This window comes from Molossus molossus, unplaced genomic scaffold, assembly GCF_014108415.1.
Source record: "Molossus molossus isolate mMolMol1 unplaced genomic scaffold, mMolMol1.p scaffold_m16_p_1, whole genome shotgun sequence".
NCBI classification, from domain to species: domain Eukaryota; kingdom Metazoa; phylum Chordata; class Mammalia; order Chiroptera; family Molossidae; genus Molossus; species Molossus molossus.
This window is the reverse complement of record NW_023425344.1, coordinates 171085363-171108827: the sequence shown is the minus strand read 5'-3', so window position 1 is coordinate 171108827 and position 23465 is coordinate 171085363. Positions and strand designations below refer to the sequence as shown.

General features: G+C 35.2%; 1 protein-coding gene across 9 annotated transcripts in view; it reads right to left on the bottom strand.

The window, feature by feature from the left end:
* RALGAPA1 (Ral GTPase activating protein catalytic subunit alpha 1) overlaps positions 1–23465 on the bottom strand; it is a 294638-nt gene that overhangs the window by 4633 nt on the left and 266540 nt on the right. For 6 of the 9 annotated variants that reach the window (XM_036275297.1, XM_036275307.1, XM_036275315.1 and 3 more), the window contains one exon: positions 5796–5920. In XM_036275297.1, coding sequence (XP_036131190.1) covers positions 5796–5920 — 125 coding nt within the window. Of the gene's footprint in view, positions 1–5164; positions 5196–5795; positions 5921–23465 lie in introns of all 9 variants that reach the window. The other 3 variants (XM_036275323.1, XM_036275333.1, XM_036275288.1) reach the window with 1 other exon arrangement.

Genomic DNA, 23465 nt, shown 5'->3' with positions numbered 1-23465 from the left:
ATGGAAAAAATAAATAAAATAAAAATATTGTGACTTTGAAAGCATTCCAATTAATACTGAACTAGGAGGCAATGTGGTATGTTAGAAAGCATGGACACTGGTTAGACAGACCTCAGTTAAGTGCCAAGTTTGTCATGGTACAAGCTGTTGCATCTTGGGCAAACTGACAGAAGACAGTTTTCTTATTTGTAAAATAGAGACAATACTAGTAATTTTTCAAAGTTGTGAGGGAAGAATGACTACATATGCAAAGATCCTGGCACAGAGCAGGCACACAATAAGTGTAGTCCTATAATAAGGCTACTAAATAGGTAACAGTGAAAAATTAATAGACTGTGAATCAAAACAGACGACGATTAGGAAAGAAGGGATAGAAACTAGGAATATTTTTGAAATAAATGACCACTTGTAACGGTTGAAATGTGGAGAACACAACATACTAGTAAGTTTAGTTTTGGGGAAATTAAAGAATTTACTCTTATGCCAATATTCCTATAAAATACAACCTTATAGTAAAGGATGCAGATTACCCAAATGAGCTTATTGCTTTACTATTGTTAAAGAAATTATAAATGATTAAGATTAGCATGGATGCACCACTGAATGTCATAAAGGAAATAACACATTTAATAAAATAGCACAGAAGTATGGGCAAACAAGTGGTTTCATTATGATTAAGAATTACCATTATTGTAGACTTAGAATAAATCAGTCTAAGCTTGTCATATTTTATCTCCTTACAAATGGGAAAACTGGGTTTAAGACAGATTAATTTATTTGAGATTATGCAGATAATAAATAGCAGAACTGTGATTTAATCCAGATCAGTCTGATTCCAAAGCCCCATACTTCTCCATTGCAACCTCAAAACTATTGTTAAAAAAAAAAAAAAAGAGTTTTCAATGAGTGGAAAAGTAGGGGCAACATAAAAAATTATTATCAATTTCTAATTTATAAATATGACATGTTATTGGGAAATTTCTCTCTCCTTTTTCAATAGCAAGAAGGGATTGAAATATTTTGACAAAATGGGTAATTATAATAGTTGAGATCATGGATTCTGAAGTCAGAGTCTGGCTTTAGCAAATACTAGGTGACTCTGGGAAAGCTATTTTTTAAAATCTCACGGAACAGTCATGAAGATTAAAAGAGAATGCATATGTAGTATTTAACACAGTGCCTGGCACTCAGTAATTGCTCAATTATCATTTTACTATTATCACTACAAAAATTTTACTCTGAATGACTTCTATGTGGAAACTGAACCTAGTAATTACTGCAACAAAAGGTTAATGGACTTTATTTAAGTTGATATTATTTGACTCTTGGTCAATAACATATAATCCAAATTTCCAAGCTCAAAATACTGTTGAAAATGCAATACAATTTGCTGCTTATAATTGCAGGCTAACCTAGTGATAAATATGATTAGGAATCTGGTTTTAAAAACATAATAAACAAATTTATAGCTTATGCTATATGCTGAAGGAAACTGATTTTCCTGCTGGCACAAATATTATTTAGGAGATTATATATATATAATGTCTTCTGAGGACCTAAAATATATTCTTTTAGGTCACTTCAGAGCCTGGAATGCGTAAAATAACTTTTAAAGAAGGATACCGAGCCCTGGCCAGTGTGGCTCAGTGGATTGAGCATCATCCCATGGACTGGGAGATCCTGGTTCGATTTCCAGTCAGGGCACATGCCCCGTGCTGCAGGCTCGATCCCTAGTAAAGTGCATGTAGGAGGTAGCCAATCCATGTTTCTCTCTGTCCCTTCAACTCTCTCTAAAAAAATCAATAAAAAACATATAAAACAAAAACATTTTAAAAAAAATAAAGGACACCGAGCTTAAATGGTTACCTAAAGTAATGGTTAAATTTTCATCATTAATTCCATTCAAAGAGATGGATCTGACCATCATAATGCTATCTCATCTACATGTGGCAACACAAACTTTGTGAAACAATGGGATGAAGGAAGATTTGATGCTACCATAGTTTTCATAATCACTCTCGTCTAAATTAACTTATTTTGATGGCACTGAAATATCTGAATCTTATATTTATTTAAATAGGAACGTATAAGTTTTCCAAATGTAATTATACAGTTGTATATAGGTATAGATGTATGCATATTTGTGTGTATGTGTATATTTAGAGTCAAACATCAATCAATCCTTTAATTTTTAAAGTACTAAAATTTCTAACTTAATTTGCAAAAAAAAAAAAAAAAATCCAAAGGGAGTTATCTACTAGCTCAATTAAAGCAATAAAGATTAAAATATTTACGGTTGATGATATTAAAAAAGACAACACTGGGAAAAAATTGATGTTATTTTTAATGTTGAAATTGAGAAAGACAACATCTATGGTGCATTTTCAGCAAAAAACCCTGTTTCTTGTTAGTGTTGCATAATTTCTTTTATTAAAAAAAGACTTGATTTGAAAAGACAATATACTGTTCAGAAAAAATATCTAGATTTTGAACTACTAATGTAATTTGGCCAAGAGGAGGAGTAATTTCAATTTAAAGTTTAGAGTCAGAGTAGAAGTGTTCATAAATATTAAAAAAAGGTCACTGTAAAACTTTTGATATTTTCCACACACATGCCTGACAAGGATAAAGGGATTTTTTTCCTGTAACTTTTTTTTAAATAAGGGACAAGAACAATCTAATAATGTCTTAATGTAGTTATTGTGATGTCACACTTTGTTGATCTTCCATATCTCCCCCTCAATGACCTTAGGGATAAAAATAATTTCCCTTAAGTATCAGTCTACTGCCGCAGACAGAGTCCATTTTGAGAAAATACAGTTATAAAATTTATGGATCAACTTATGATATCCCAAAAATGTTTTTCATATCTATTTAAAAAAAACACTAAAAATTATCTTTGAAAAATCCTCTGCTGCATTTCAATGTCATCATCTTGGTACGTTACTATTAACCAGAAAATAGGTTTTAGATAATCTTAAATCAAGTTAAGTCCACTTAAAAAAATAGTATTTTTCCACACTATTCCACCAAATAAAATTATATGACTGGTTAGAAAAATTATAATCTTTATATGATTATTATATTGGCATTACTTTCAAATTATTGCATTAGCAGTGATTAGTATTATTATATATATGGAGTATGCATAGGATATTGAAAATTGATATTCACTTGAAATCATGAATGCATATTAGTATTATTATATATAAGGAGTATGCATAGGATATTGAAAATTGATATTCACTTGAAATTATGAATGCATTTCCTCAATGTGGCAAATCTTATCATATGTTAAAAAGTAAAAATGAACCAAAAAAACTTCACATTGTTCTGTAATTTTTGTAAACCATAAGTCAGATCCATATTGCTATTATGTGGTTTATTTCATGTCTTCTATCTCCCACTTTGACTTGTAACTTTAAAGGGAGTTCTATATGTATTGAGTGGTTTAGGACAGAAAAATCAAAATTTGAGGTGATTGGAAGAGTAAAACAATCATTCATCAGATAACAGAATGCTTTGCTATGGTAGAAGTAAATCTTTCATCTTTATATTGTGTTGAACTGAGAACCACTTTCCTAAAAATAGATTCTATCTTTAATAACTATAAAATCTTCAAAAAACATATAAAAATGTATTTGGTAATACTGGACCACATTATCCACAGATAAAAACAACCTCTTAAAAATTCGAGTGTTTGTTTCTAATGGATTCTGAAGGCAAAGACAATTTTTAAATTAACTGAAAGTTCTACATCTGTGCTATTTTCATAGCCGTGCTGTATCACAATTGAGCTGTTTTGGACTGAATCAAGTTTCCTTCTTCACTGCACCCCCCACCCCCAAATTAACTGGAAAGAATTTGTAGCACAGTATTAGGTTTATGTTAAAATTCATATTTTCATTACTATTTAAATAACTAAGTTTTATGTTAAATAAGTTGTAGAATAAAAGAAGTATGAAAATACATTAAAAAAAGAAGCCAAAGAACCTTGTCTTAGTTGCTGTTATCATTCTTTTCTTAATGCCTCAGAAAGTGAGAATGCACTGTACGTCCTATATTATATATCCAGCAAAATATACAGGATAATGTGGAAAAAGAAATATTAAGGACTTCAGCTGGTAAACAACAACAATAAAATTGACACCCTTTATACATTGAAGGGGAAAAGTTAGAATGAATGTGGTCCTATTATCAATATTTTTCAGTTGTGAAGTTTATAGTTCCACTATATGAAACACAAAAGTATTATATCTATTATCTACTTATCAGATATTCTCTATTACTAAAAGTGACATTTCCAGGTATACTTAACTAGTTTTTATTTTGTTCATTAATTTACTTTTACCATATTTCTTTATGCTAAATTGAATAATTTTAGATAGCATTAATCCCTTGAAGTGAATCTTAATCTCTCTTTCAGAAGTTCAATCTAGTCTTAATAATTTTCTTCTTGATAAGTCTTTTATATTAATCAAAAGGGCTCTAGGTTTTTAGGTAAAATTATTTTTATGATGCCCAATTAAATGGTGACAGAAATGGAAGCTTTAATTTCTCAATTGAGAATTACAGTAATTTTTTTCAAATAAATTAGGCAAGAAAAAGAAGTATTGTACCTTTAAACTTATTTAATGTAAAGAGAACATAATATAAAAGAAAATTTGAAGGGTTACTATAATGAACTTCAAGTATATTGTATTCTCTTTTCCTGCTTCTTTAGAACACCATTAAAATAGTCATTTTTGTATTTCAAGTGCCTAGTACAGTGCAAGGCACACAACAGAACAACTGTTTGATGAGTTAAGATATCTAATAAAAATGCAACACATTATAAAATACAGAGACATACCAGTTCAGTAGTACTACTTTTACATGCTGAGGAACAAAGAAGGTCAATACAACAAGGTGTAACTAATTTCAACCAAGGGTTTTATTATTAGTTGTTTTTTTAAATCCCAGAACCAGTGTTAGTGTTTCATGCAGACTTGGGTTAGTAAGTATAATTCTGAAAAAATTTAATGACCATATCTGAAATGTTTAGTATGAACCAGGGCAGTGTTAAATTTGCTTATTGTTTGAGTTACAAGCTTAGTGCTCGCAAATTTTTAAAAAAGGAAATAGGGGAAGAACAAAGAAGGTTTTGGTTGACACTTTGTCTTACCTTCAGATAAACAGAACTGATATTTAATGATCTAAAGAGGGAAAATAAAATAAATGAAACAATCATAAGGAGTGCAAAGTATTACAGAATAGGAAGGCCATGAGTCATTTATTTTTTACTGATTTCTTCAAAATTAGTTAATAGTAAAAATGCAGTACCCTCTTATAATCTTTAAATATTATAAAATAATTCACTGTTTTAAGTACTTTTAAATCTAGACCATTTAACTTTATTTGTAAAATTAGAGATAAGGCAATATTCTTAGCCATAAAATTCGACCCTCTAAAGTTGGCAGAGTACATGCTCAACTTGTGTTTCTTTTGCAGATACCTCCTTCAGTAATGATTCCATGAAAAACAATGGTCACCGCCCATTAGCTCAGATAAAAAGCGGTGCATGTACCTCTATGAAGACTGTTGACTTTCAAAGGAATTCCATTAGGTAAAATAAAGTATAAATCAAATTTATAGGCCAGATTCAAATATTAACTAATGATGAAAAATATATTTCAATGTTGAAACGAATTTAATTCAAGCAAGTGTTCCATTATTTTAAGAGTTTTTAGAACAAAAGGGTATTGCATTTCAAGTTCAAATAATGACAAGTAACTAATACTTGCTTTTAATCTTACCAGCATCAGATGGTAAATGATGGTAGGGAGCCGGAGAAAAAACCTGTGCTGCAAAATCTTCAAATGTCGTTGGTTCTAAATGGTGCTGGACAATTGTTTGCAGGTATCGCGCTCTTTCCTCATAGCTGATTTCCTTCAGTTAAGGATGAAGTTAAATGCAGCTTACATTGGAAAAGAATAGATCTCATCAAAAAGGACTACCGTGATTGCTAAGCCATTAGTTCTTGATAAATACAACTATTCATTGAATGTTCTTGCATATATTAAAAGTATGGCTTTTTAAAGAGTAAAAAATATGGTTTTTAACATATTAATAAGTTTACATTTCAAGATACCACTCTATATGACAGCTTAACAGGGATATATTTATTAGAAAATAATTATAATACTAAAACAAAGAAAGTTAAGTTTACTTGAGAAAGGATTCAACTGCTATCAGGTCAGCCTAGGCTCATCTTATCTTTTTAATCAGCTTCAGATCTGCAGATTTACTCTGAAAAGCCACACACAATAAATATTATAATGTTGCTTAAAATACTATGTCTGAAGTTCTATATTTTCACTTGTAAAGATTTATTGTGAAAAATTCCTGCATATCTTCCTTTTTTTTTCTAAAATCTCTGCATTTTTCCAACAATTGTTCTCATTTTGAATGGAAGACCACTGTTGCTGTAATCCTCGAATAACTCCATGCGGTTAAGATAAATACATAGTTGAATCTGTATGTCAGGAAAAAGTACCTAGTCAATTATAACACTGAAACAAGCAGGAATATTTGCAAAGAGACCACAGGACTCCTAAATACTGTCTAACAAAGCATCTACAGGGCACTGACACTGACAGAAAAACACTGTACTTCCCTTTCACCACATTTTCTTCTCTGATATTATTGACAAGCAACCAGTACCTTGAAGTGTTGTTGCTTTTGAACAACCCACTCCAGGCTTCCTGTTTCAGCAGGCCTGATTGTGCTGTTAGCACAGAGAGGGCGAGAAAGAGAGAGAATATTTCTGTTGTTCACGAAAGCAACTATGGAAATGGCTGTCAAAATGTAGAGCAGCAGGCAGCAACATACAATTATCAGGAAAAACTCACATGCTGACTTCATGTCGTATAGTTCCTGAACTGAGAAATCAGTTAACCTTTCTTCTACAACTTTTTAAAGTTTTCCTGCTGTACTCAATATGCTGTGTTGATAGGCTTTACATAAGACCTTTAAATAAGTATAAAGAATAATAAAAATTTGCCTATTGGTTGTTTTTCCCCCCACTGATTTTCCAAAACTCATTTAAATATTTCCTCCTCAAAATTCCTTTAAAAAAAAAATTACAATTCAATTACTAGAAATTGTAGCCCAAGTCTACCAAAAAAAAAAAAAAAAAAAAAAAAAAAGAAAAATTCTAATTCAATGGCAGATACTTGTGAAAATTAAGAGGAAAACAAGCATAAGTGTACAGGTAAGACTATATTCAATAGGTACTTGACTTAGGCTGTGATATCTATTGCCCTCTAAATGGCTTGAGTACTTTCTTGTATTACAATTTATTTTATGTACTGAAATAATCTGAATTCCAATTCCTAGCCATCCATTATTTTCAATTCTGCACACTGAGGTTGAACTTCAAAAGAATTTTACTTCTGAAATGGGTAGCAAAGGACAAGATGCTATATTAAAATGATCAGCAGTAAAGCTTTAATGGAAGGAGCATATAGACATTTTTGAGTGTTAACATAGAAAAGAAATATAGCACACTTTTAAATGAGGGTGTGTGGTTATAAATGGAAGAGGATGAAACTGATGGTTCAATCTAAATAATACCACATATCTCACAACTTGTTGGAAAGTACTTTTTTCATTGGGGGAGATTCACAGCTGCCGAATTTTCTGCAGTTAATAGAGTCCTTTGATTCACAGCAGTGCCCCTTGTACAAAAAATACTGGCCTTTGTGTATTACCAGAAACTAATTTTCTATTTGGCTGAAAAGGGAAAAATGGGGTTATTGCTTCTCCCTCCTACAGAGCTTTTCATTATGCCTGATGCACTCAACTTCTAAGCTCTTCTGAGAAAAAAAATAACTGAAGAGGCAAGAGGTAGAAAAATGAGCTTGTTAGCACATTAGAAGTGAAGTATCTTGGTGGGCCCTAGAAATTCCCAGTGGTGTGTTAACTTATCACTCTATGCATGCTGGCACTGATAGTCTCCCAATTGATCACTCTCTTTTCGCACCAAAGGTGCTGCCAGGAAGCAAAGGCTGAAGGCCCACAGGAGAACAGTTTGCTATCAAAACAAGCTGTTTTTAAAAGTCTGCTTGAATAGGTAAAATGCTTCATGAAAAGTAGGGTGGAGACACCTACCTGCTTTTAAAATGCTCTACTTTCAGAGGGCTTATAAATGAAATATTTTACTTTATCTTATTATATTTAGAGTTTACATAAAAATTAAGCAGAGAGAAAGCAAATGTTAGTATTTCTAAAGCAGGCAGATATTTCCTACATAGTAAAATTTATTAAAGCAAGAAATGACTATCTAGATAAAATACATTTTGAAGTGTAAATTCTACTTCACTATACAAAAAAAGGAGATTTATAAAACTCTAAAGCTATACAAGCTAAAATTATCCAGATATAATGTATTCAATAAAATTACAAAATATTTTCATTTTTGAAAACTGTTTTAGAAAGCATCATTTCCCTGAGTGAAATAATCATTAATGATCAAATTTAAATGAAAAATTGTAGCACTTATCACAAATTAGGCAGGCAAATGTCTGAAGTTTTCTTTTTGAGGAATTATTTTCAGAAAACACTGCTAGCTTAGTAAATGATTCTATAGTAATTCACCTTCTAAATATTCTTTATAATTTTCAAAGTTTAATGTGATCAAAGAAATAAACAAGATTAAAACAAACCAACCCAATCTATTATTTACATCTTTTCCTCTTTCTACTTCAAATATAGTATTAAAGAGATTTAACAAACTCTGAGTACTTAAACACAATCCTAAGTCCACAAACAAGGTGCTTTTTGTGACTGAGATCACCATAAAGTTCTAAACAGTGCTGTTAGCATCTGTGATGATAACCATACTCCAAAGCGGTTAATTCCTGTATCTCCTATAATAGGTTAGGCACTCCTTAAATGGCAGCTCTCTAGGGAAGGGCATTATTAGTACCTATAAACTGAATGACATACACAAACCTGAGAGCTAGCAATAACAGGATAGCTCAAGCTATATTCCTACTGGGGGTGCACGCTGCTCTTAGCATTGAAATAAAAAAACTGAAATGGGTGAGATGATAAAAAGGTAATGGTAAACTAACAAATTCAGAGCAAAAGTTAAAGTGCAAGTCTAAGTTGAATTAAGAAGGTTTTTGTCGTAAATTTAAAACCACCCAAGCCAAAACTAGCTCATAAAAAGCCATTTGATGAAGGAGACTTTTAGCTGGTAGGAATCTTTAATACAAAACTAGCCAATCAAAAGAAATAACACACAGGTGCTGCAATCACAGCAATACAATTATCCACTAATCCTTCTACTTTCTGCAAAAGCAGAAAAGGGAGGAAGGAATATTACTATTCTAAAAATAATAAAGGGAACCAAACATTTTCTATAGTACAAATAGTTTAAACCTAATCTGTACTTCATAATATTAAGTTAACATTACTATTCATTTTAGGTAACTACTATTAATTTTAAATTTGTATGAAATTCTTTGTGGTCCTCTGTCACTGTGTCAAGACCAGCTGTTAAGAAATTGGCATTTAATTTCAGCCCAGTCCTGGAAAAGGTGCATGAATCCTCTGTGCCACAGTTTATCTGTATGTTAAATAGGGAACCACCACCTGCTCCTATTTATGTCACAGGGATGTTGAAGATAAAGGATATAAATACAGAGTAACCCAAAATTCCCCCTACATCTGTGCTGAATATAGTTTATTTTGACCTTTGGGTCAAAACTTTGTAAATAGCAGGTGCTGTGTCCATGAGGACAATTTTCATTGTCAGTTTAAGAAACATCTGTATTGATGTGTAAGAACTCTTTGATAATATTTCTTGTTTGTAGTACATACAGAGGGACATATTTGGATGAGAGGAAACTGATGTCTGAGAAAAAGGCAATATGAGAAAGATACTGTAGAATATTAAATAGTACCATGCTTTTCAATTTTACTAATGTACAGAAAAATAAATAAAAGGAAGATTTGGTTTTAAAGCAGCAACAACCCTTCATGCTCCACAATAAATTTCTGAATATAATGTAATTTTAAACTGCTTTTACTGTCAGTAAAGGCAAAACTTTCAGTTTTATGATCATGACTTCCATGGCATTCTCAGTAGGTTGTACAAACATTTAGCTCCCAGAACCACATCAAAATTACAACTAAATTAATAGAACAACCATCACCGAGAACCACCTGAAGACTAGCTGAATAGAAGTACAATAACCAAGAATATAAAGAAGTAGCCACGATGACACTTACAGGAAGGGTGGAGATAAGAAAAGGGCAGGTCCCATGAAATTAAGAATCAAGATGGCTATCTTGGATGCAGAGGTCCCACCTCATGAGGGGTCCCAGACTTACACCTGGCTCCCTAGCCCAGAGTACCAGTGCTGAAAAGAGGCATCTCTGTGACATCTGGTTTTGAAGGACTGTGGCTGAGTACAATGAAGGGTTGCCGGAATCCAGGCGTTCCCCTTAAGGAGCCATGCACACTCACTTGCTTACACACTCACTTGCTCTGGGCTCCAGTGTGAGGGGGCTGGAGGGGCAGGGATCAGGGAGGCTCTCTCTAGGGATGAAGTGCTGGCAGGCACCATTGCTTCTTTGTTGAGCCCTCTTCATACCCAGCCCTCAGGAGCAGGTGGGTGCCAAATATGAGCTCTCCACTAACCTGGCTAACACTGTTTGCCTGGCTCTGGTGATTACCCGAGACCCCATCCAGCTCTCCAGCCAGCCTGAGCTGCTTCCAGAGGTTTTCCCCCAGGAACAGCCTGTTTCTGGCCTGTGCCGACATCTTGCCTAAAATCTCTCAAGGTCCACAAAACCCAAACAAGCAGCAGTTGGCATCAGCTTGCCCTGCACCTCTTGCTAAGCAGCCCTGAGCCCAGCCACAAGTGGTGACTGGTCTCAACTTGCATTGTAACTCCCACCAGGTAGTCCTAAGTCTGGCATAAGCTTCAGCCAGTGTTGGCTGGAACATAGCATGAACTAAGTGGGTTCCAGCACAAGAGGTAGTTAGCCTCAGCTTACATTGTGGTGCCCACCAAAGCCTGGCACTAGAGGCAGTGGGCCTCGGTTTGCGGCATAGTCTCTCCCAAGCACCTCCAAGCTCAGTACAAATGATTACCAACTGCAGATCACTTTAGTAGCTTCAGTAATTGGCTCCAAGCTGGGTACAAATGCCAACTGGCCTTGGCCTGAACTGGAGCCCTTCTCAAGTCTCCAGAACCAACCCACATGGTAGACGGCTTCAGACCACAACAGATAACCATGCAACTAGCTCCACAAAGAATACACCTGAAGGACAGGCTCGGATGGCACCAGAGCACCACTAAATGCCTGCTCCATGGAGTTAGCCCACACACAACAGCTTGTCCACTGTAGACAAGGCCGGCCCTTATAGCCTGTCAGACTGAGGGTCAATCCCACTGATATGCCAACAGCAACCAAGGCTCAACAACAGGAGGGCGCACAGAGCCTACACAAGGGACACTGCTGGAGCACCTGACTCAGGTGAACAGGAAGACTGCACCACTGGGCCTCACAGTACACCTACTATGTAAGGTCACTCTGCCAAGACAGGAAGAAGTAGCACATCTACATAATACATAGAAACAAACACAGGGAGTCAGTCAAATAAGGAGGCAAAGAAACACATCCACAATGAAAGAACTGAACAAAATTCCAGAAGAACTAAATACAATGGAGACAAGAAATCTACCAGATACAGAGATCAAAACACTGGTCATAAGAATGCTTAATGAACTTAGAGGAAGAATAGAGGAACTCAGTGAGAGCCTAAACAAAGAGGTAGAAATAATAAAAAAGAACTACTCAGAGATGAAAAATAACTGAGATGAAGACTACATTAAAGGGCATTAATGGCAGATTAGATGAAGCAGAGGATTGAATCAGCAATTTGGAAAATAAGGTAGCAGAAAACACCCAATTGGAACACCAAAAAAGAAAGGAAGGAATAAAACTGTTTTGAGGAGACCTCTGGGATAATTATCTAGCACAACATAATTCACATCATAGTAGCACCAGAGGCAGACGAGAGAGAACAAGGGACTGAGAACCTATATGAAGAAATAATGACTGAAAACTACCCTAACAGGTTAAGAAAATAGACATACAATTCCAGGAAGTAGAGTCCCAAACAAGATGAACTCAAAAGGGCCCACACTAAGACACATCATAATTAAAATGTCAAAGGTAAAAACAAAGAAAGAATCTTAAAAGTAGCAAAAAAAAAAAAGTAGTTAGTTATCTACAAGGGAGTTCCCATAAGACTGTCAGCTGATTTCTCAACAGAAGCTTTGCAGGCCAGAAGGGACTGGCAATAAATACTCAGTGATGAAAAGCATAAACCTACAACCAACATTACTCTACCCAGTAAGGCTGTAATTTAGAATTGAAGAAATGATAAAGTTTCTCAGACCCCCGCCCCCAAAAAAGAGAGAGGAGTTCCTTACTAAATCATTATTATAACAAATGTTAAAGGGACTTCGTGAAGTAGAAAACAAAGTGAAATACATGAATAAAAAAATAAAGGAAAGAAAAAAATTCCAACTGACAAAAGCAAATACTTAGAAAAAGCAGTGGATCAACCAACACTAAAGCTCTACAAAGGTTAAAAGATTAAAAGTAGGAAGATCATGAATAATTATAACAATAAATTAGAAAGTAAGTAAAAAATGACAAAATCATAAACATGGAATTGGTGAGTAAAGTGGTAGTGATTTTAGAATGTGTTCAAACTTAAGCAACCATCAACATAAAACAGATTGCTATACACACAGCTTGGTATATATAAAGTACATGGTAACCACAAACCAAAAATCTATAAGACATATACAAGAAATAAGGACAAAGGAATTCAAACATGACACTATAAAAAAAGAAAAGAACCCCAGAATTTCAAAACCAATCAGAAAACAATTAATAAAATGGCAATAACTATATACCTATCAATAATTACTTTAAATGTAAATGGATTAATGCTCCAATCAAAAGATACGGTGGCTGAATAAATAAATAAAAAAACGACCAGTTCATATGCTACCTAAAAGAGACCCACTTCAGAAAGAAAGATACACATGGAGAAAGATATTTCACAAAAATTGAAACCAAAAAATAAGTGGGATAGCAATACTTATATCAGAAAAATAGACTTTAAAACAAGGGCTGTAACAAGAGACACATAAGGACATTTAATAATAATAAAGGAATTAATCCACAGGAGGACATATCTTTCATAAAGAACTCACATAAAGCCTGGCTGGTGTGGCTCAGTGGATTGAGTGTCATCCCATAGACTGAGAGGTCCCAGTTCGATTCCCAGTCAGGACACATGCCCAGGTTGCAGGCTTGATCCCCAGTGGTGGGGCAGGGGGAGTCACATGGGAGGCAAACGATTGATATTTCTCTCTCACATCGATGTTTCTATCTCTTTCTCTCCCTTCCAGTCTCTTTCGAAAATCAATAAAAAATATTTAAAAAAATCACACACATGCCCTGGCTGGTTTGGCTCAGCGGTTGGAGCGTGGGCCTGCGGTACAGAGAGACCCGGGTTCGGTTCCCGCTAAGGGCACGTACCTCGGTTGCAGTTTGTCCCCGGCCCTGGTTGGTCGTGCGGGTGGCAGCCACTCGATGTGTCCCTTCACGTTGATGTTTCTCTCCCTCTCTCTTCCTCTCTCTCCCTCCCGCTCTATCTGAACAAAAAATGGAAAAATGTCCTCAGGTGAGGATAAAAAAAAAACAAAAAAAAAACAAAACACGAAAAAAAAAAAAAATCACACACACACACACACACACACATATATATATGAATAAAGCAAATACTGATGGACATAAAGGGAAAGATTGACAGTAATATAGTCATAGTAGGTGGCTTTAATACCCGATTGACATCAATGAATAGATCATACAAACCAAAAATCAACAAGAAAACAGTGACCTTAAATGATATATTAGGCCAGTTAGATTTAATTGATAATTTCTAGGACATTTCACGAAAAGCAGTAGAATATATACATTCTTTTCAAGTGCACGTGGAACATTTGCCAGGACAGGCCACATGTTAGGCCACAAAACAAGTCTCAGTAATTTTAAAAAGACTGAAATCATATCAATCATCATCCTTTTGTATCACAATGGTATGAAAGCAAAAAAACAGAAATACACAAACATGTGGAGGCTAAGAAACATGCTACTAAACAATAAATAAGTTAACAAGATCAAGAACAAATCAAATGATCCTTGAGACAAATGAAAATGAAAACTCAATGGGGCACAGCCAAAACATTTCTAAGAGGGAAATGTATAGCAATACAGGCCTACCTCAGAAACAAACAAAAATACTTCAAATAAACAGTCTAAATCATACCTAAAGGAATTAAAAAAAACAAAGCAAGCACAAAGTGAGTAGAAGGGAGGAAGTAATAAAGATCCAAAAGGAAATAAATAAAATAGAATCTGATTCCAAAATGGTGGTGGAGTGAATAGAAGCTACACAGACCATCTCCCAGGACCAAACTGGAATTAGAACTGAAATAAAGACAAATCGTTGCGAAAAAGAAACAGAAAAGCAGCTTGTGAGGACCATATAATCAGGGACACTGATTTGATCCTGGTAAAATTACAGAAGTGAGAGAGGGAGGCTGGGAGCCCACGGACAGCAGAGGTCTTAGCTGAGAACAGTGCCCTCAAGGTTAAACTCCCAAGCAGCTCCACAGTGCAAAGAGCGGGACGAGGCGCTAAAATAGCTACAGCAACTCACCTTGGGCTCCAGCAGAGGGAGGGCCGACTGGACTGAAACTGTGTGGGGACACTCGGGATTTGGAGGGCGCTCAGAGCTTTTGCTGAGTTGTGGCCACCCAGGATGGTGGCTATCTTACTCCTTCCCAGGGCTCAGGGGAAAGGTGGCGGCCTCTCCCTTGGAGACTCAACCCCAGACGGTGGGCCAATGAAATGCAAAGTGAGGCTCATTGACAACCAGCATCTGCCCCACCCTCGGGAAATCCTCTTACACTGAACATCTGAGAGAGTTTTTCATTCTATTGAGAACCCAAGGCTCTTCAGGTAACTGGGACTAATATCCTCCAGGCAAAAAGCTAGAGAATAATTGAACCATTCCTGAGCTTCCAACTGTACCCAACAAAGTAAGACTTGACAGTGGTGTTTAATGTGGGTCCTCTCACGCTCATTCAAACCCAGTAGAGGGAGCCACAAACAGCAGAACACCTACACCCACAGGGAAAATTTGGCAGGTTCCAAAGTCCACTGAGATAGCCAAAATGGTAAAACAAAGAAACAAATGCCAAATGAAAGAACAAGACACCTCTACCAAAGACAAGATAAATGAGGTGCAGTTAAGCAAGTTAACAGAGGTAGAATTCAGAACCATGATCTTGAGGAAGCTCAAACAGCATTAGTAAGGGCATCAACACCATGAGTAAAGACAGAGAAACGTTGAAAATCAACCAATTGGAAATTAAAAACCACCAATTAGAAATGAAGAATGACAGAGCAGAAATAAAGAACACATTGGAAGGTCTAAACAGCAGAGTGCAGGAAGCTGAGGACCGGATCAGTGAATTAGATGACAGGGTAGAAAAAAATCAACCAATCAGAAAACCAAAAGGAAAACACAAAAAACAGGAAGACAGCTTAAGAGAACTGTGGGACAACTGTAAACTTAATAATATTCACATCATAGGAGTCCCTGAAGAAGAAGAAAATGAGCAAGGATTAGAAAATATATTTGAAGAAATAGTGACAGAAAACTTCCCTAATTTGGTGAAGGAAGAAGGCATTCAAGTTAAAGAAGCACAGAGAGCCATAAGTAAGAAGAACCCAAACAGGCCCACACCAAGACACATAGTAATTAAAATGCCAAAAATTAAAGACAAACAGAGAATCATAAAGGCAGCATGAAATAAGCAACAGGTTACCTACAAAGAAACCCCCATAAGTATCTCAGCTGACTTCTCAACAGAAACACTACAGGCAAGAAGGGAATGGCACGAAGTAATCAAGGTCATGAAAAACAAGGATCTGAACCCAACACTACTCTATCCAGCAAGGCTATCATTCAAAATATAGGTCAAATAAAGAGCTTCCTAGACAAAATAAAAAAGGCTAAGGGAATACATTAGCACCAAACCAGCACTGCAAGAAATGTTAAAAGGACTAGTAGATTAAGAAATAGGAAGAAAAATAGAACTACATTAAACAAAAATGGCAATAAATAAGTATATATCAATAATCACCTTAAAAGTAAATGGACTGAATGCTCCGATAAAAAGACACAGAGTAGCTGATTGGATAAGAAAGCATGACTCATCTATATGTTGTTTACAAGAGACCCACCTCACAACAAAAGACTCACATAGGTTGAAAGTGAAGGGAAGGAAAAAAATCTTCCAAGCAAACGGAAAGGACAAAAAAGCTGAGGTAGCAATACTCATATCTGATAAAATAGATTTCAAAATGAAGGTCATAACTAGAGACAAAGAAGGCCACTACATAATATTGAAAGGATCTATCTACCAGGAAGATAAAACCTTGATAAACATATATGCACCCAATATAGGAGCACCACAATATATTAAAAGTCTTCTGGAGGACTTCAAAGGAGAAATCGACAGCAATACAATCATAGCAGGGAACTTCAACACCCCGCTGACATCACTGGATAGATCTAGACAAAAAAAATTAGCAAGGAAACAGAGACTCTAAATGAAGCACTAGACCAAATGGATTTAATAGATATCTACAGAGAATTACACCCCAAAACTACAGAATTCACATTCTTCTCAAGTGCACATGGAAGATTCTCAAAGACAGACCACATGTTAGGAAACAAACTAAGTCTCTACAAGTTAAAGAAGACTGAAATCATATCAAGCATCTTCTTAGATCACAATGGCATGAAACTAGAAATTAATTGCAACAAGAACATGCAAAGACATTTGAAAACATGGAAGCTAAATAGTATATTATTAAACAATGAATGGGTTACTGAGGAGATCAAGGAAGAAATTAAAAACTTCCTGGAAACCAGTGAAAATGAATATAGAACATAAAATCTATGGATGCAGTGAAAGCAGTTCTCAGAGGGAAGTTCATAGCACTACAGGCCTATCTAAAAAAGCAAGAAAAATCTCTAATATATTATCTAACCTCACAACTTGAAAGCAAACAAAAAGAAAACCCCAGAGCGAGTAGAAGGAAGAAAATAGTAAAGATCAGAACAGAAATAGAGACCAAAAAAACAATTCAAAGGATCAATTAAAAAAAAAGAGCTGGTTTTTCAAAAAGATAAACAAGATTGATGGACCCTTTGCTAAACTCACCAAGAAACAAAGAGAGAGAAACCAAGTACGCAAAATCAGAAATAAAAGAGAAGTAACGACTGACACCACAGAAATACAAAAGATCGTTAACAACTACTATGAACAATTATATGGCAACAAATTCAACAATCTAAGTGAAATGGAAAAATTTATAGAAACACATAGTCTCACAAAACTGGACCCAGAAGAGATAGAAAACTTGAAGAGACCAATAACAACTAAGGAAATTGAAGAGGCAATCAAGACTCTCCCAGCAAACAAAAACCCAGGCCCTGATAGCTTCATGGGGGAGTTTTACCGAACATTCAAAGAACTAATACCCATTCTCCTCAAGTAGTTAAAAAAATTCAAGAAGAAAAACTTCCAAACACGTTCTATGAGGCCAGCATAATTCTAATTCCAAAACCAGAAAAAGACACTACAAAGAAAGAAAACTACAGACCAATATCCCTGATGAAGATGCCAAAATCCTGAACAAAATACTAGCAAACTGAATCCAGCAATACATCAAAAAAATTATTCACCATGACCAAGTGGGATTCATTCCAGGGATGCAAGGCTGGTACAATATCAAGGCTGGTACAATATTCGCAAATCAATAAATGGGATACACCACATAAACAAAATGAATAAAAACCACATGATCATATCAATAGATGCTGAAAAAGCCTTCGACAAAATCCAGCATCCATTTCTGATAAAAACGCTCAGCAATGTGGGAATAGAGGGATCATATCTCGACATAATAAAGGCCATATATGAAAAACCTACAGCCAACATCATACTCAATGGGCAGAAACTAAAAGCATTTCCCTTACGAATAGGAACAAGACAAGGATGACTATTTTCACCACTCTTACTTAACATAGTTCTGGAAGGCTTAGCCACAGCAATCAGATATGAAGTAAAAATAAAAGGGATCCAAACTGGAAAGGAGGAAGTGAAACTGTCATTATGTGCCGATGACATGATATTATACACAGAAAACCCTAAAGACTCCATCAAAAATCTACTAGACTTAATAAATGAATTTGGCAAAGTAGCAGGATACAAAATTAACATCAAGAAATCGATGGCATTCTTATACACCAATGAACTCACAGAAAGAGAAACTAAAAAAACAATCCCATTTACCATCACTGCAAAAAAATTAAGATACCTAGGAATAAACTTAACCAAAGAAGTAAAGGACCTATTAACAGAAAACTACAGGTCATTGAAAAAAGAAGATATAAAAAAGTGGAAGCACATACCTTGTTCATGGATTGGAAGAATTAACCTCATTAAAATGTCCATATTACCCAAAGCAATCTATAGATTCAATGCAATCCCCATCAAAATACCAACAACATATTTCACAGAACTAGAACAAATACTTCAAAAGTTCATATGGAACCAAAAAAGACCCCAAATAGCCACAGCAATCTTGAAAAAGAACAAAATAGGTTGGATGAAAATACCAGATATCAGGTTATACTACAAAGCTACTGTAACCAAAACATCTTGGTACTGGCCCAAGAACAAGCATATAGACCAGTGGAACAGAACAGAGAACCCAGAAATGGACCCAAGACATTTTGCTGAATTTGTCAGCAAATTTGACAAAGGAGCTAAGAGCATACAACGGAGTAAAGACAGCCTCTTTAATAAATGGTGTTCGGAAAATTGAACAGCTACATGAAAAAAAATGAAACTAGACCATCAACTTACACCACACACAAGCATAAACTCGAAGTGGATAAAAGACTTAAATGTGACCCGTGAATCCATAAAAATCCTAGAAGAAAATGTAGGCAACAAAATTTCGGACATCATATGCAGCAGGATTTTCACTGAAACATCACCTAAGGCAACAGAAACAAAGGAAAAAAGGAACACATGGGACTACATCAAACTAAAAAGCTTCTTCACAGGAAAAGAAACAACCACCAAAATGGAAAGGCAACCCACTCTATGGGAGAGCATCACTGCCAATGATACATCAGATAAGGAGTTAATTTCCAAAATATATAGAATACTCATTCAACTCAACAAAAGAAAGACAAAGAATCCAATTGAAAAATGGGCAGAGGAACTAAATAGACTCCTCTCCAAACAGGACATACAAATGGCCAAGAGACACATGAAGAAATGTTCAACATCACTAATCATCAGAGAGATGCAAATTAAAACAACAATGAGGTATCACCTCACACCTGTCAGAATGGCTGCCATCAACAAATTATCAAACAACAGGTGTTGACAAGGGTGTGAAGAAAAGGGTACTCTAGTACACTGCTGGTGGGAATGCAGTGTACAGTATATTCTAGGAATATACCCTAAGAAGCCTGAAACACCAATCAGGAAGAATATATGTACCCTCATGTTCGTCGCAGCACTATTTACAATAGCTAAGATCTGGGAACAGCCCAAGTGTCCATCAGTAGATGAATGGATAAAAAAGCTGTGGCACATATACACAATGGAGTACTATGCAGCTGTAAGAAAGAAAGATCTCTTATCATTTGAGATCACATGGAGAGACCTGGAAAGTATTATCTTAAGAGAAACAAGCCAAGCAGAAAAAGACAAATACCACATGATCTCACTTATTTGTGGAATATAATGAACATAACAGTCTGAGGAATAGGATAGACCCAGAGATGTGGAAGTAGGGTACTGACTGACAGAAGAGGAGGTGGTGGAGGGAGGGAAGAGATAAACCACAGAACTAATATGCATGTACGCATAACCAGTGTACACAGACAACAAAGCTGGGGATGGGGTAGGGGGGATGTGGTGGAGGGTGTCAATGGGGAAAAAAGGGAGAAACATTTGTAACAACAACAACAACAACAACAAAAAATAGAATCTAAAAAAACCCGATACATCACATAAACAAAATAAAGAATAAAAATATGATATCAATAGAGCCAGAAAAAGCATTTAAGAAAATATAGCATCCATTTATTATAAAAACTCTTTGCAAAGTGGGACTACAGGGGACATACCTTAACATAATAGTGCCCCACATATGACAAACCCATAGCTAACATCATACTCAGTGGTGAGAAGCTAAGTGTTTTCCTTAAGATCAGTAACAAGAAAAGAACGTCCACCTTTTTTTTTTTTTTTATCCTCTCCTGAGGACATTTTTCTATTTTTTGTTCAGGTAGAGTGGGAGGGGGAGAGAGGAAGAGAGAGAGAAACATCGATGTGAAAGGGACACATCGAGTGGCTGCCACCCGCATGACCAACCAGGGCAAGAACGTCCACTTTTACCACTCTTATTCAACATAGTATTAGAAGTCCCAGCCATGGCAATCAGATAAGAAAAAGAAAGAAAAGGCATCTAAATTGGAAAGGAACAAGTAAAACTGTCATTATTTGCAGATGACATGATGTATATATAGAGCCCTAAAGATTCCACCAAAAAACTACTGGATTTGATAAATAAATTCAGTAAAGTAGAATATAAAAATAAATATCCAGAAATCTGTTGCATTTTTATACTGAAAGGGAAATTAAGAAAACAATCCCATTTACAATTGCATAAAAAACAACAACAACAAAAAACACCACCTAGGAATAAATTTAACCAAGGAGATAAAAGACCTGTACTTGAAAAATGACAAGACACCGAGGAAGATACAAATAAATGTATACTGTCCGTGGTCATGGATAGAAAGAACTAACATTGTTAAAATGTCTGTACTACTCAAAGCAATCTATAGACTCAGTGTAATCCCTATCAAAATACCAATGGCCCTTTTCACAGAGCTAAAACAAATAATCCTACAATTTACATAGACACAAAAAACCCTGGATAGCCAAAGCAATCTTGTGAATGAACACCACCACTGGAAGTATTAAGCTACCCTATATCAAACTACACTACAAGGTACTAATCAAAGCAGCATGGTACAGGCATGAAAACATACATACAGATCAATGGAACAGAATAGAGAGTCCAGAAATAAACAAATGCCTATATAGTCATTTAATTTATGAAAAAGAGGGAAAGAATATACAATGGTAAAAAGACAATCTCTTCAATAGTGGTTGGGAAAAGAGACAGATACATGGAAAAATAAAACTGCATCACTTTCTTTTTTTTTATCCTCACCCGAGGACATTTTTGCATTTATCTTCAGATAGAGAGGGAGGAAGAGAGAGAAACATCAACGTGAAAGACACATTGAGTGGTTGCCACCCAGACGACTGCAACTGAGGTACATGCCCTTAGCGGGAACCACAGCGGGGACTCTGAGGTTCACAGGACAACGCTCTAACCACTGAGCCAAACCAGCCAGGGCGAAACTGCATCACCTTCTTAAACCATGTACACAAAAGAACTGAAAATGAATTAAAGACTTAGATGGAAGACCTGAAACCATAAAACTTCAAGAAGAAAACAGGCAGTAAACTCTTTGACATTGCTCTTAGTAATATTTTTTTGGATATGTCTCCTTGGGCAAGGGAAACAAAAAAAAGTCACTAATTATCAGGGAAATGCAAATTAAAACTGCAATAAAATATCACTTCACATCTGTCAGAATGCCTACTGTCCAAGAAGTGTTGATGAGGATGTGAAGAAAAGGGAACCCTCATGCACTGTTGGTGTGATTATAAAGTGGTGTAGCCACTAGTGAAAACATTATGGAGTTTCCTCAAAAAATTAAAAATAGAACTACCATACGACCCAGAAATTCCACTTTTCAGTAATTATCTGAAGAAATCCAGAACATTAATTCAAAAAGACACAGGCAACCCTATGTCCATTGCAGCATTACTTACAATAGCTAAGATATGGAAGCAACCTAAGAGTTCATTGATAATGAATAATGAATGGATGAAGCAGATGTGCTACATATATACAATGGAATATGACTCAGCTATAAAAAAAAGAATGAAATCTTGCCATTTGCAACAACATTAATGGAACTAGAGGGCATTATACTAAGTAAATATGTCAGAGAAAGACAAATGCCATATGATTTCACTTATATGTGGAATCTTAAAAAAAACAAAAACAAAACCAACCAAACAAACAGAAACAAACTTACAGATAGAGAACAAACTAATGGTTCCAAATGGTTGGGGACTTGGGGGGAAAAAGGTGAAGGTATTAAGATGTACAAACTTTTAGTTATAAAACCAGTCACAGGGATATAAAGAACAGCACAAGGAATAGTCAATAATGTTGTAGTAACTGTATATGGTGTTAGTTAGGTACTAGACATCCTGGGGTAATCACTTTGTACAGGATATAAATGTCTAATCACTATATTCTATGCCTCAAACTAATATATTATATGTCAACTATAATTTAAATAGAAAACTTAAAGATAAAAAGTAACTTATTAGTCTCAAAAAATTGAAATTTATATATGTATATATGTTGTAAACACAAGAATTAAAAATATAATTTTTCACAAAAAAGAGTTATGAAAAATATAATTATAAGAAGACTTCAAGGACATATCATTTCTTAACCAATTTCCTCTTAAATTCAGGTTTAATGTTTTCTTTCCTAAAAAAGAAAAGGAAAAACTATTGGCCCCTTTTTAAGTGAAGGCAAAGTATGAAGTGTTTAGATTTGTGCTTAGTATCACAGCCTCGGGGATTTAAGGCCCATTCTGAAATTCCTAATTTAGTGACACTGCCTACATTCATATTTCTGTGGCTTCTTTGTAGTTTTAGTACTTGGGAATCTCATCTCCCTTCTTTGTATGAAGATTCCATTAACAGTAATTATAGGAAGAGGGAGAGTTTTGCCTCCCGACTTAAACTTTTGGAGAGTACTACTAACAATATTCACAAACCTGAATTTAAGAGGAAATTGGTTAAGAAATGATATGTCCTTGAAGTCTTCTTACAATTATATTTTTCATAACTCTTTTTTGTGAAAAATTATACTTTTAATTCTTGTGTTTACAACATATATACATATATAAATTTCAATTTTTTGAGACTAATAAGTTACTTTTTATCTTTAAGTTTTCTATTTAAATTATAGTTGACATATTCACAAAGTTTGTAAGATGGCTGGTAGCTTGAAAATGGCTATGGTGAGAGTTTTCACCTCACACAACTTGATGACCACCA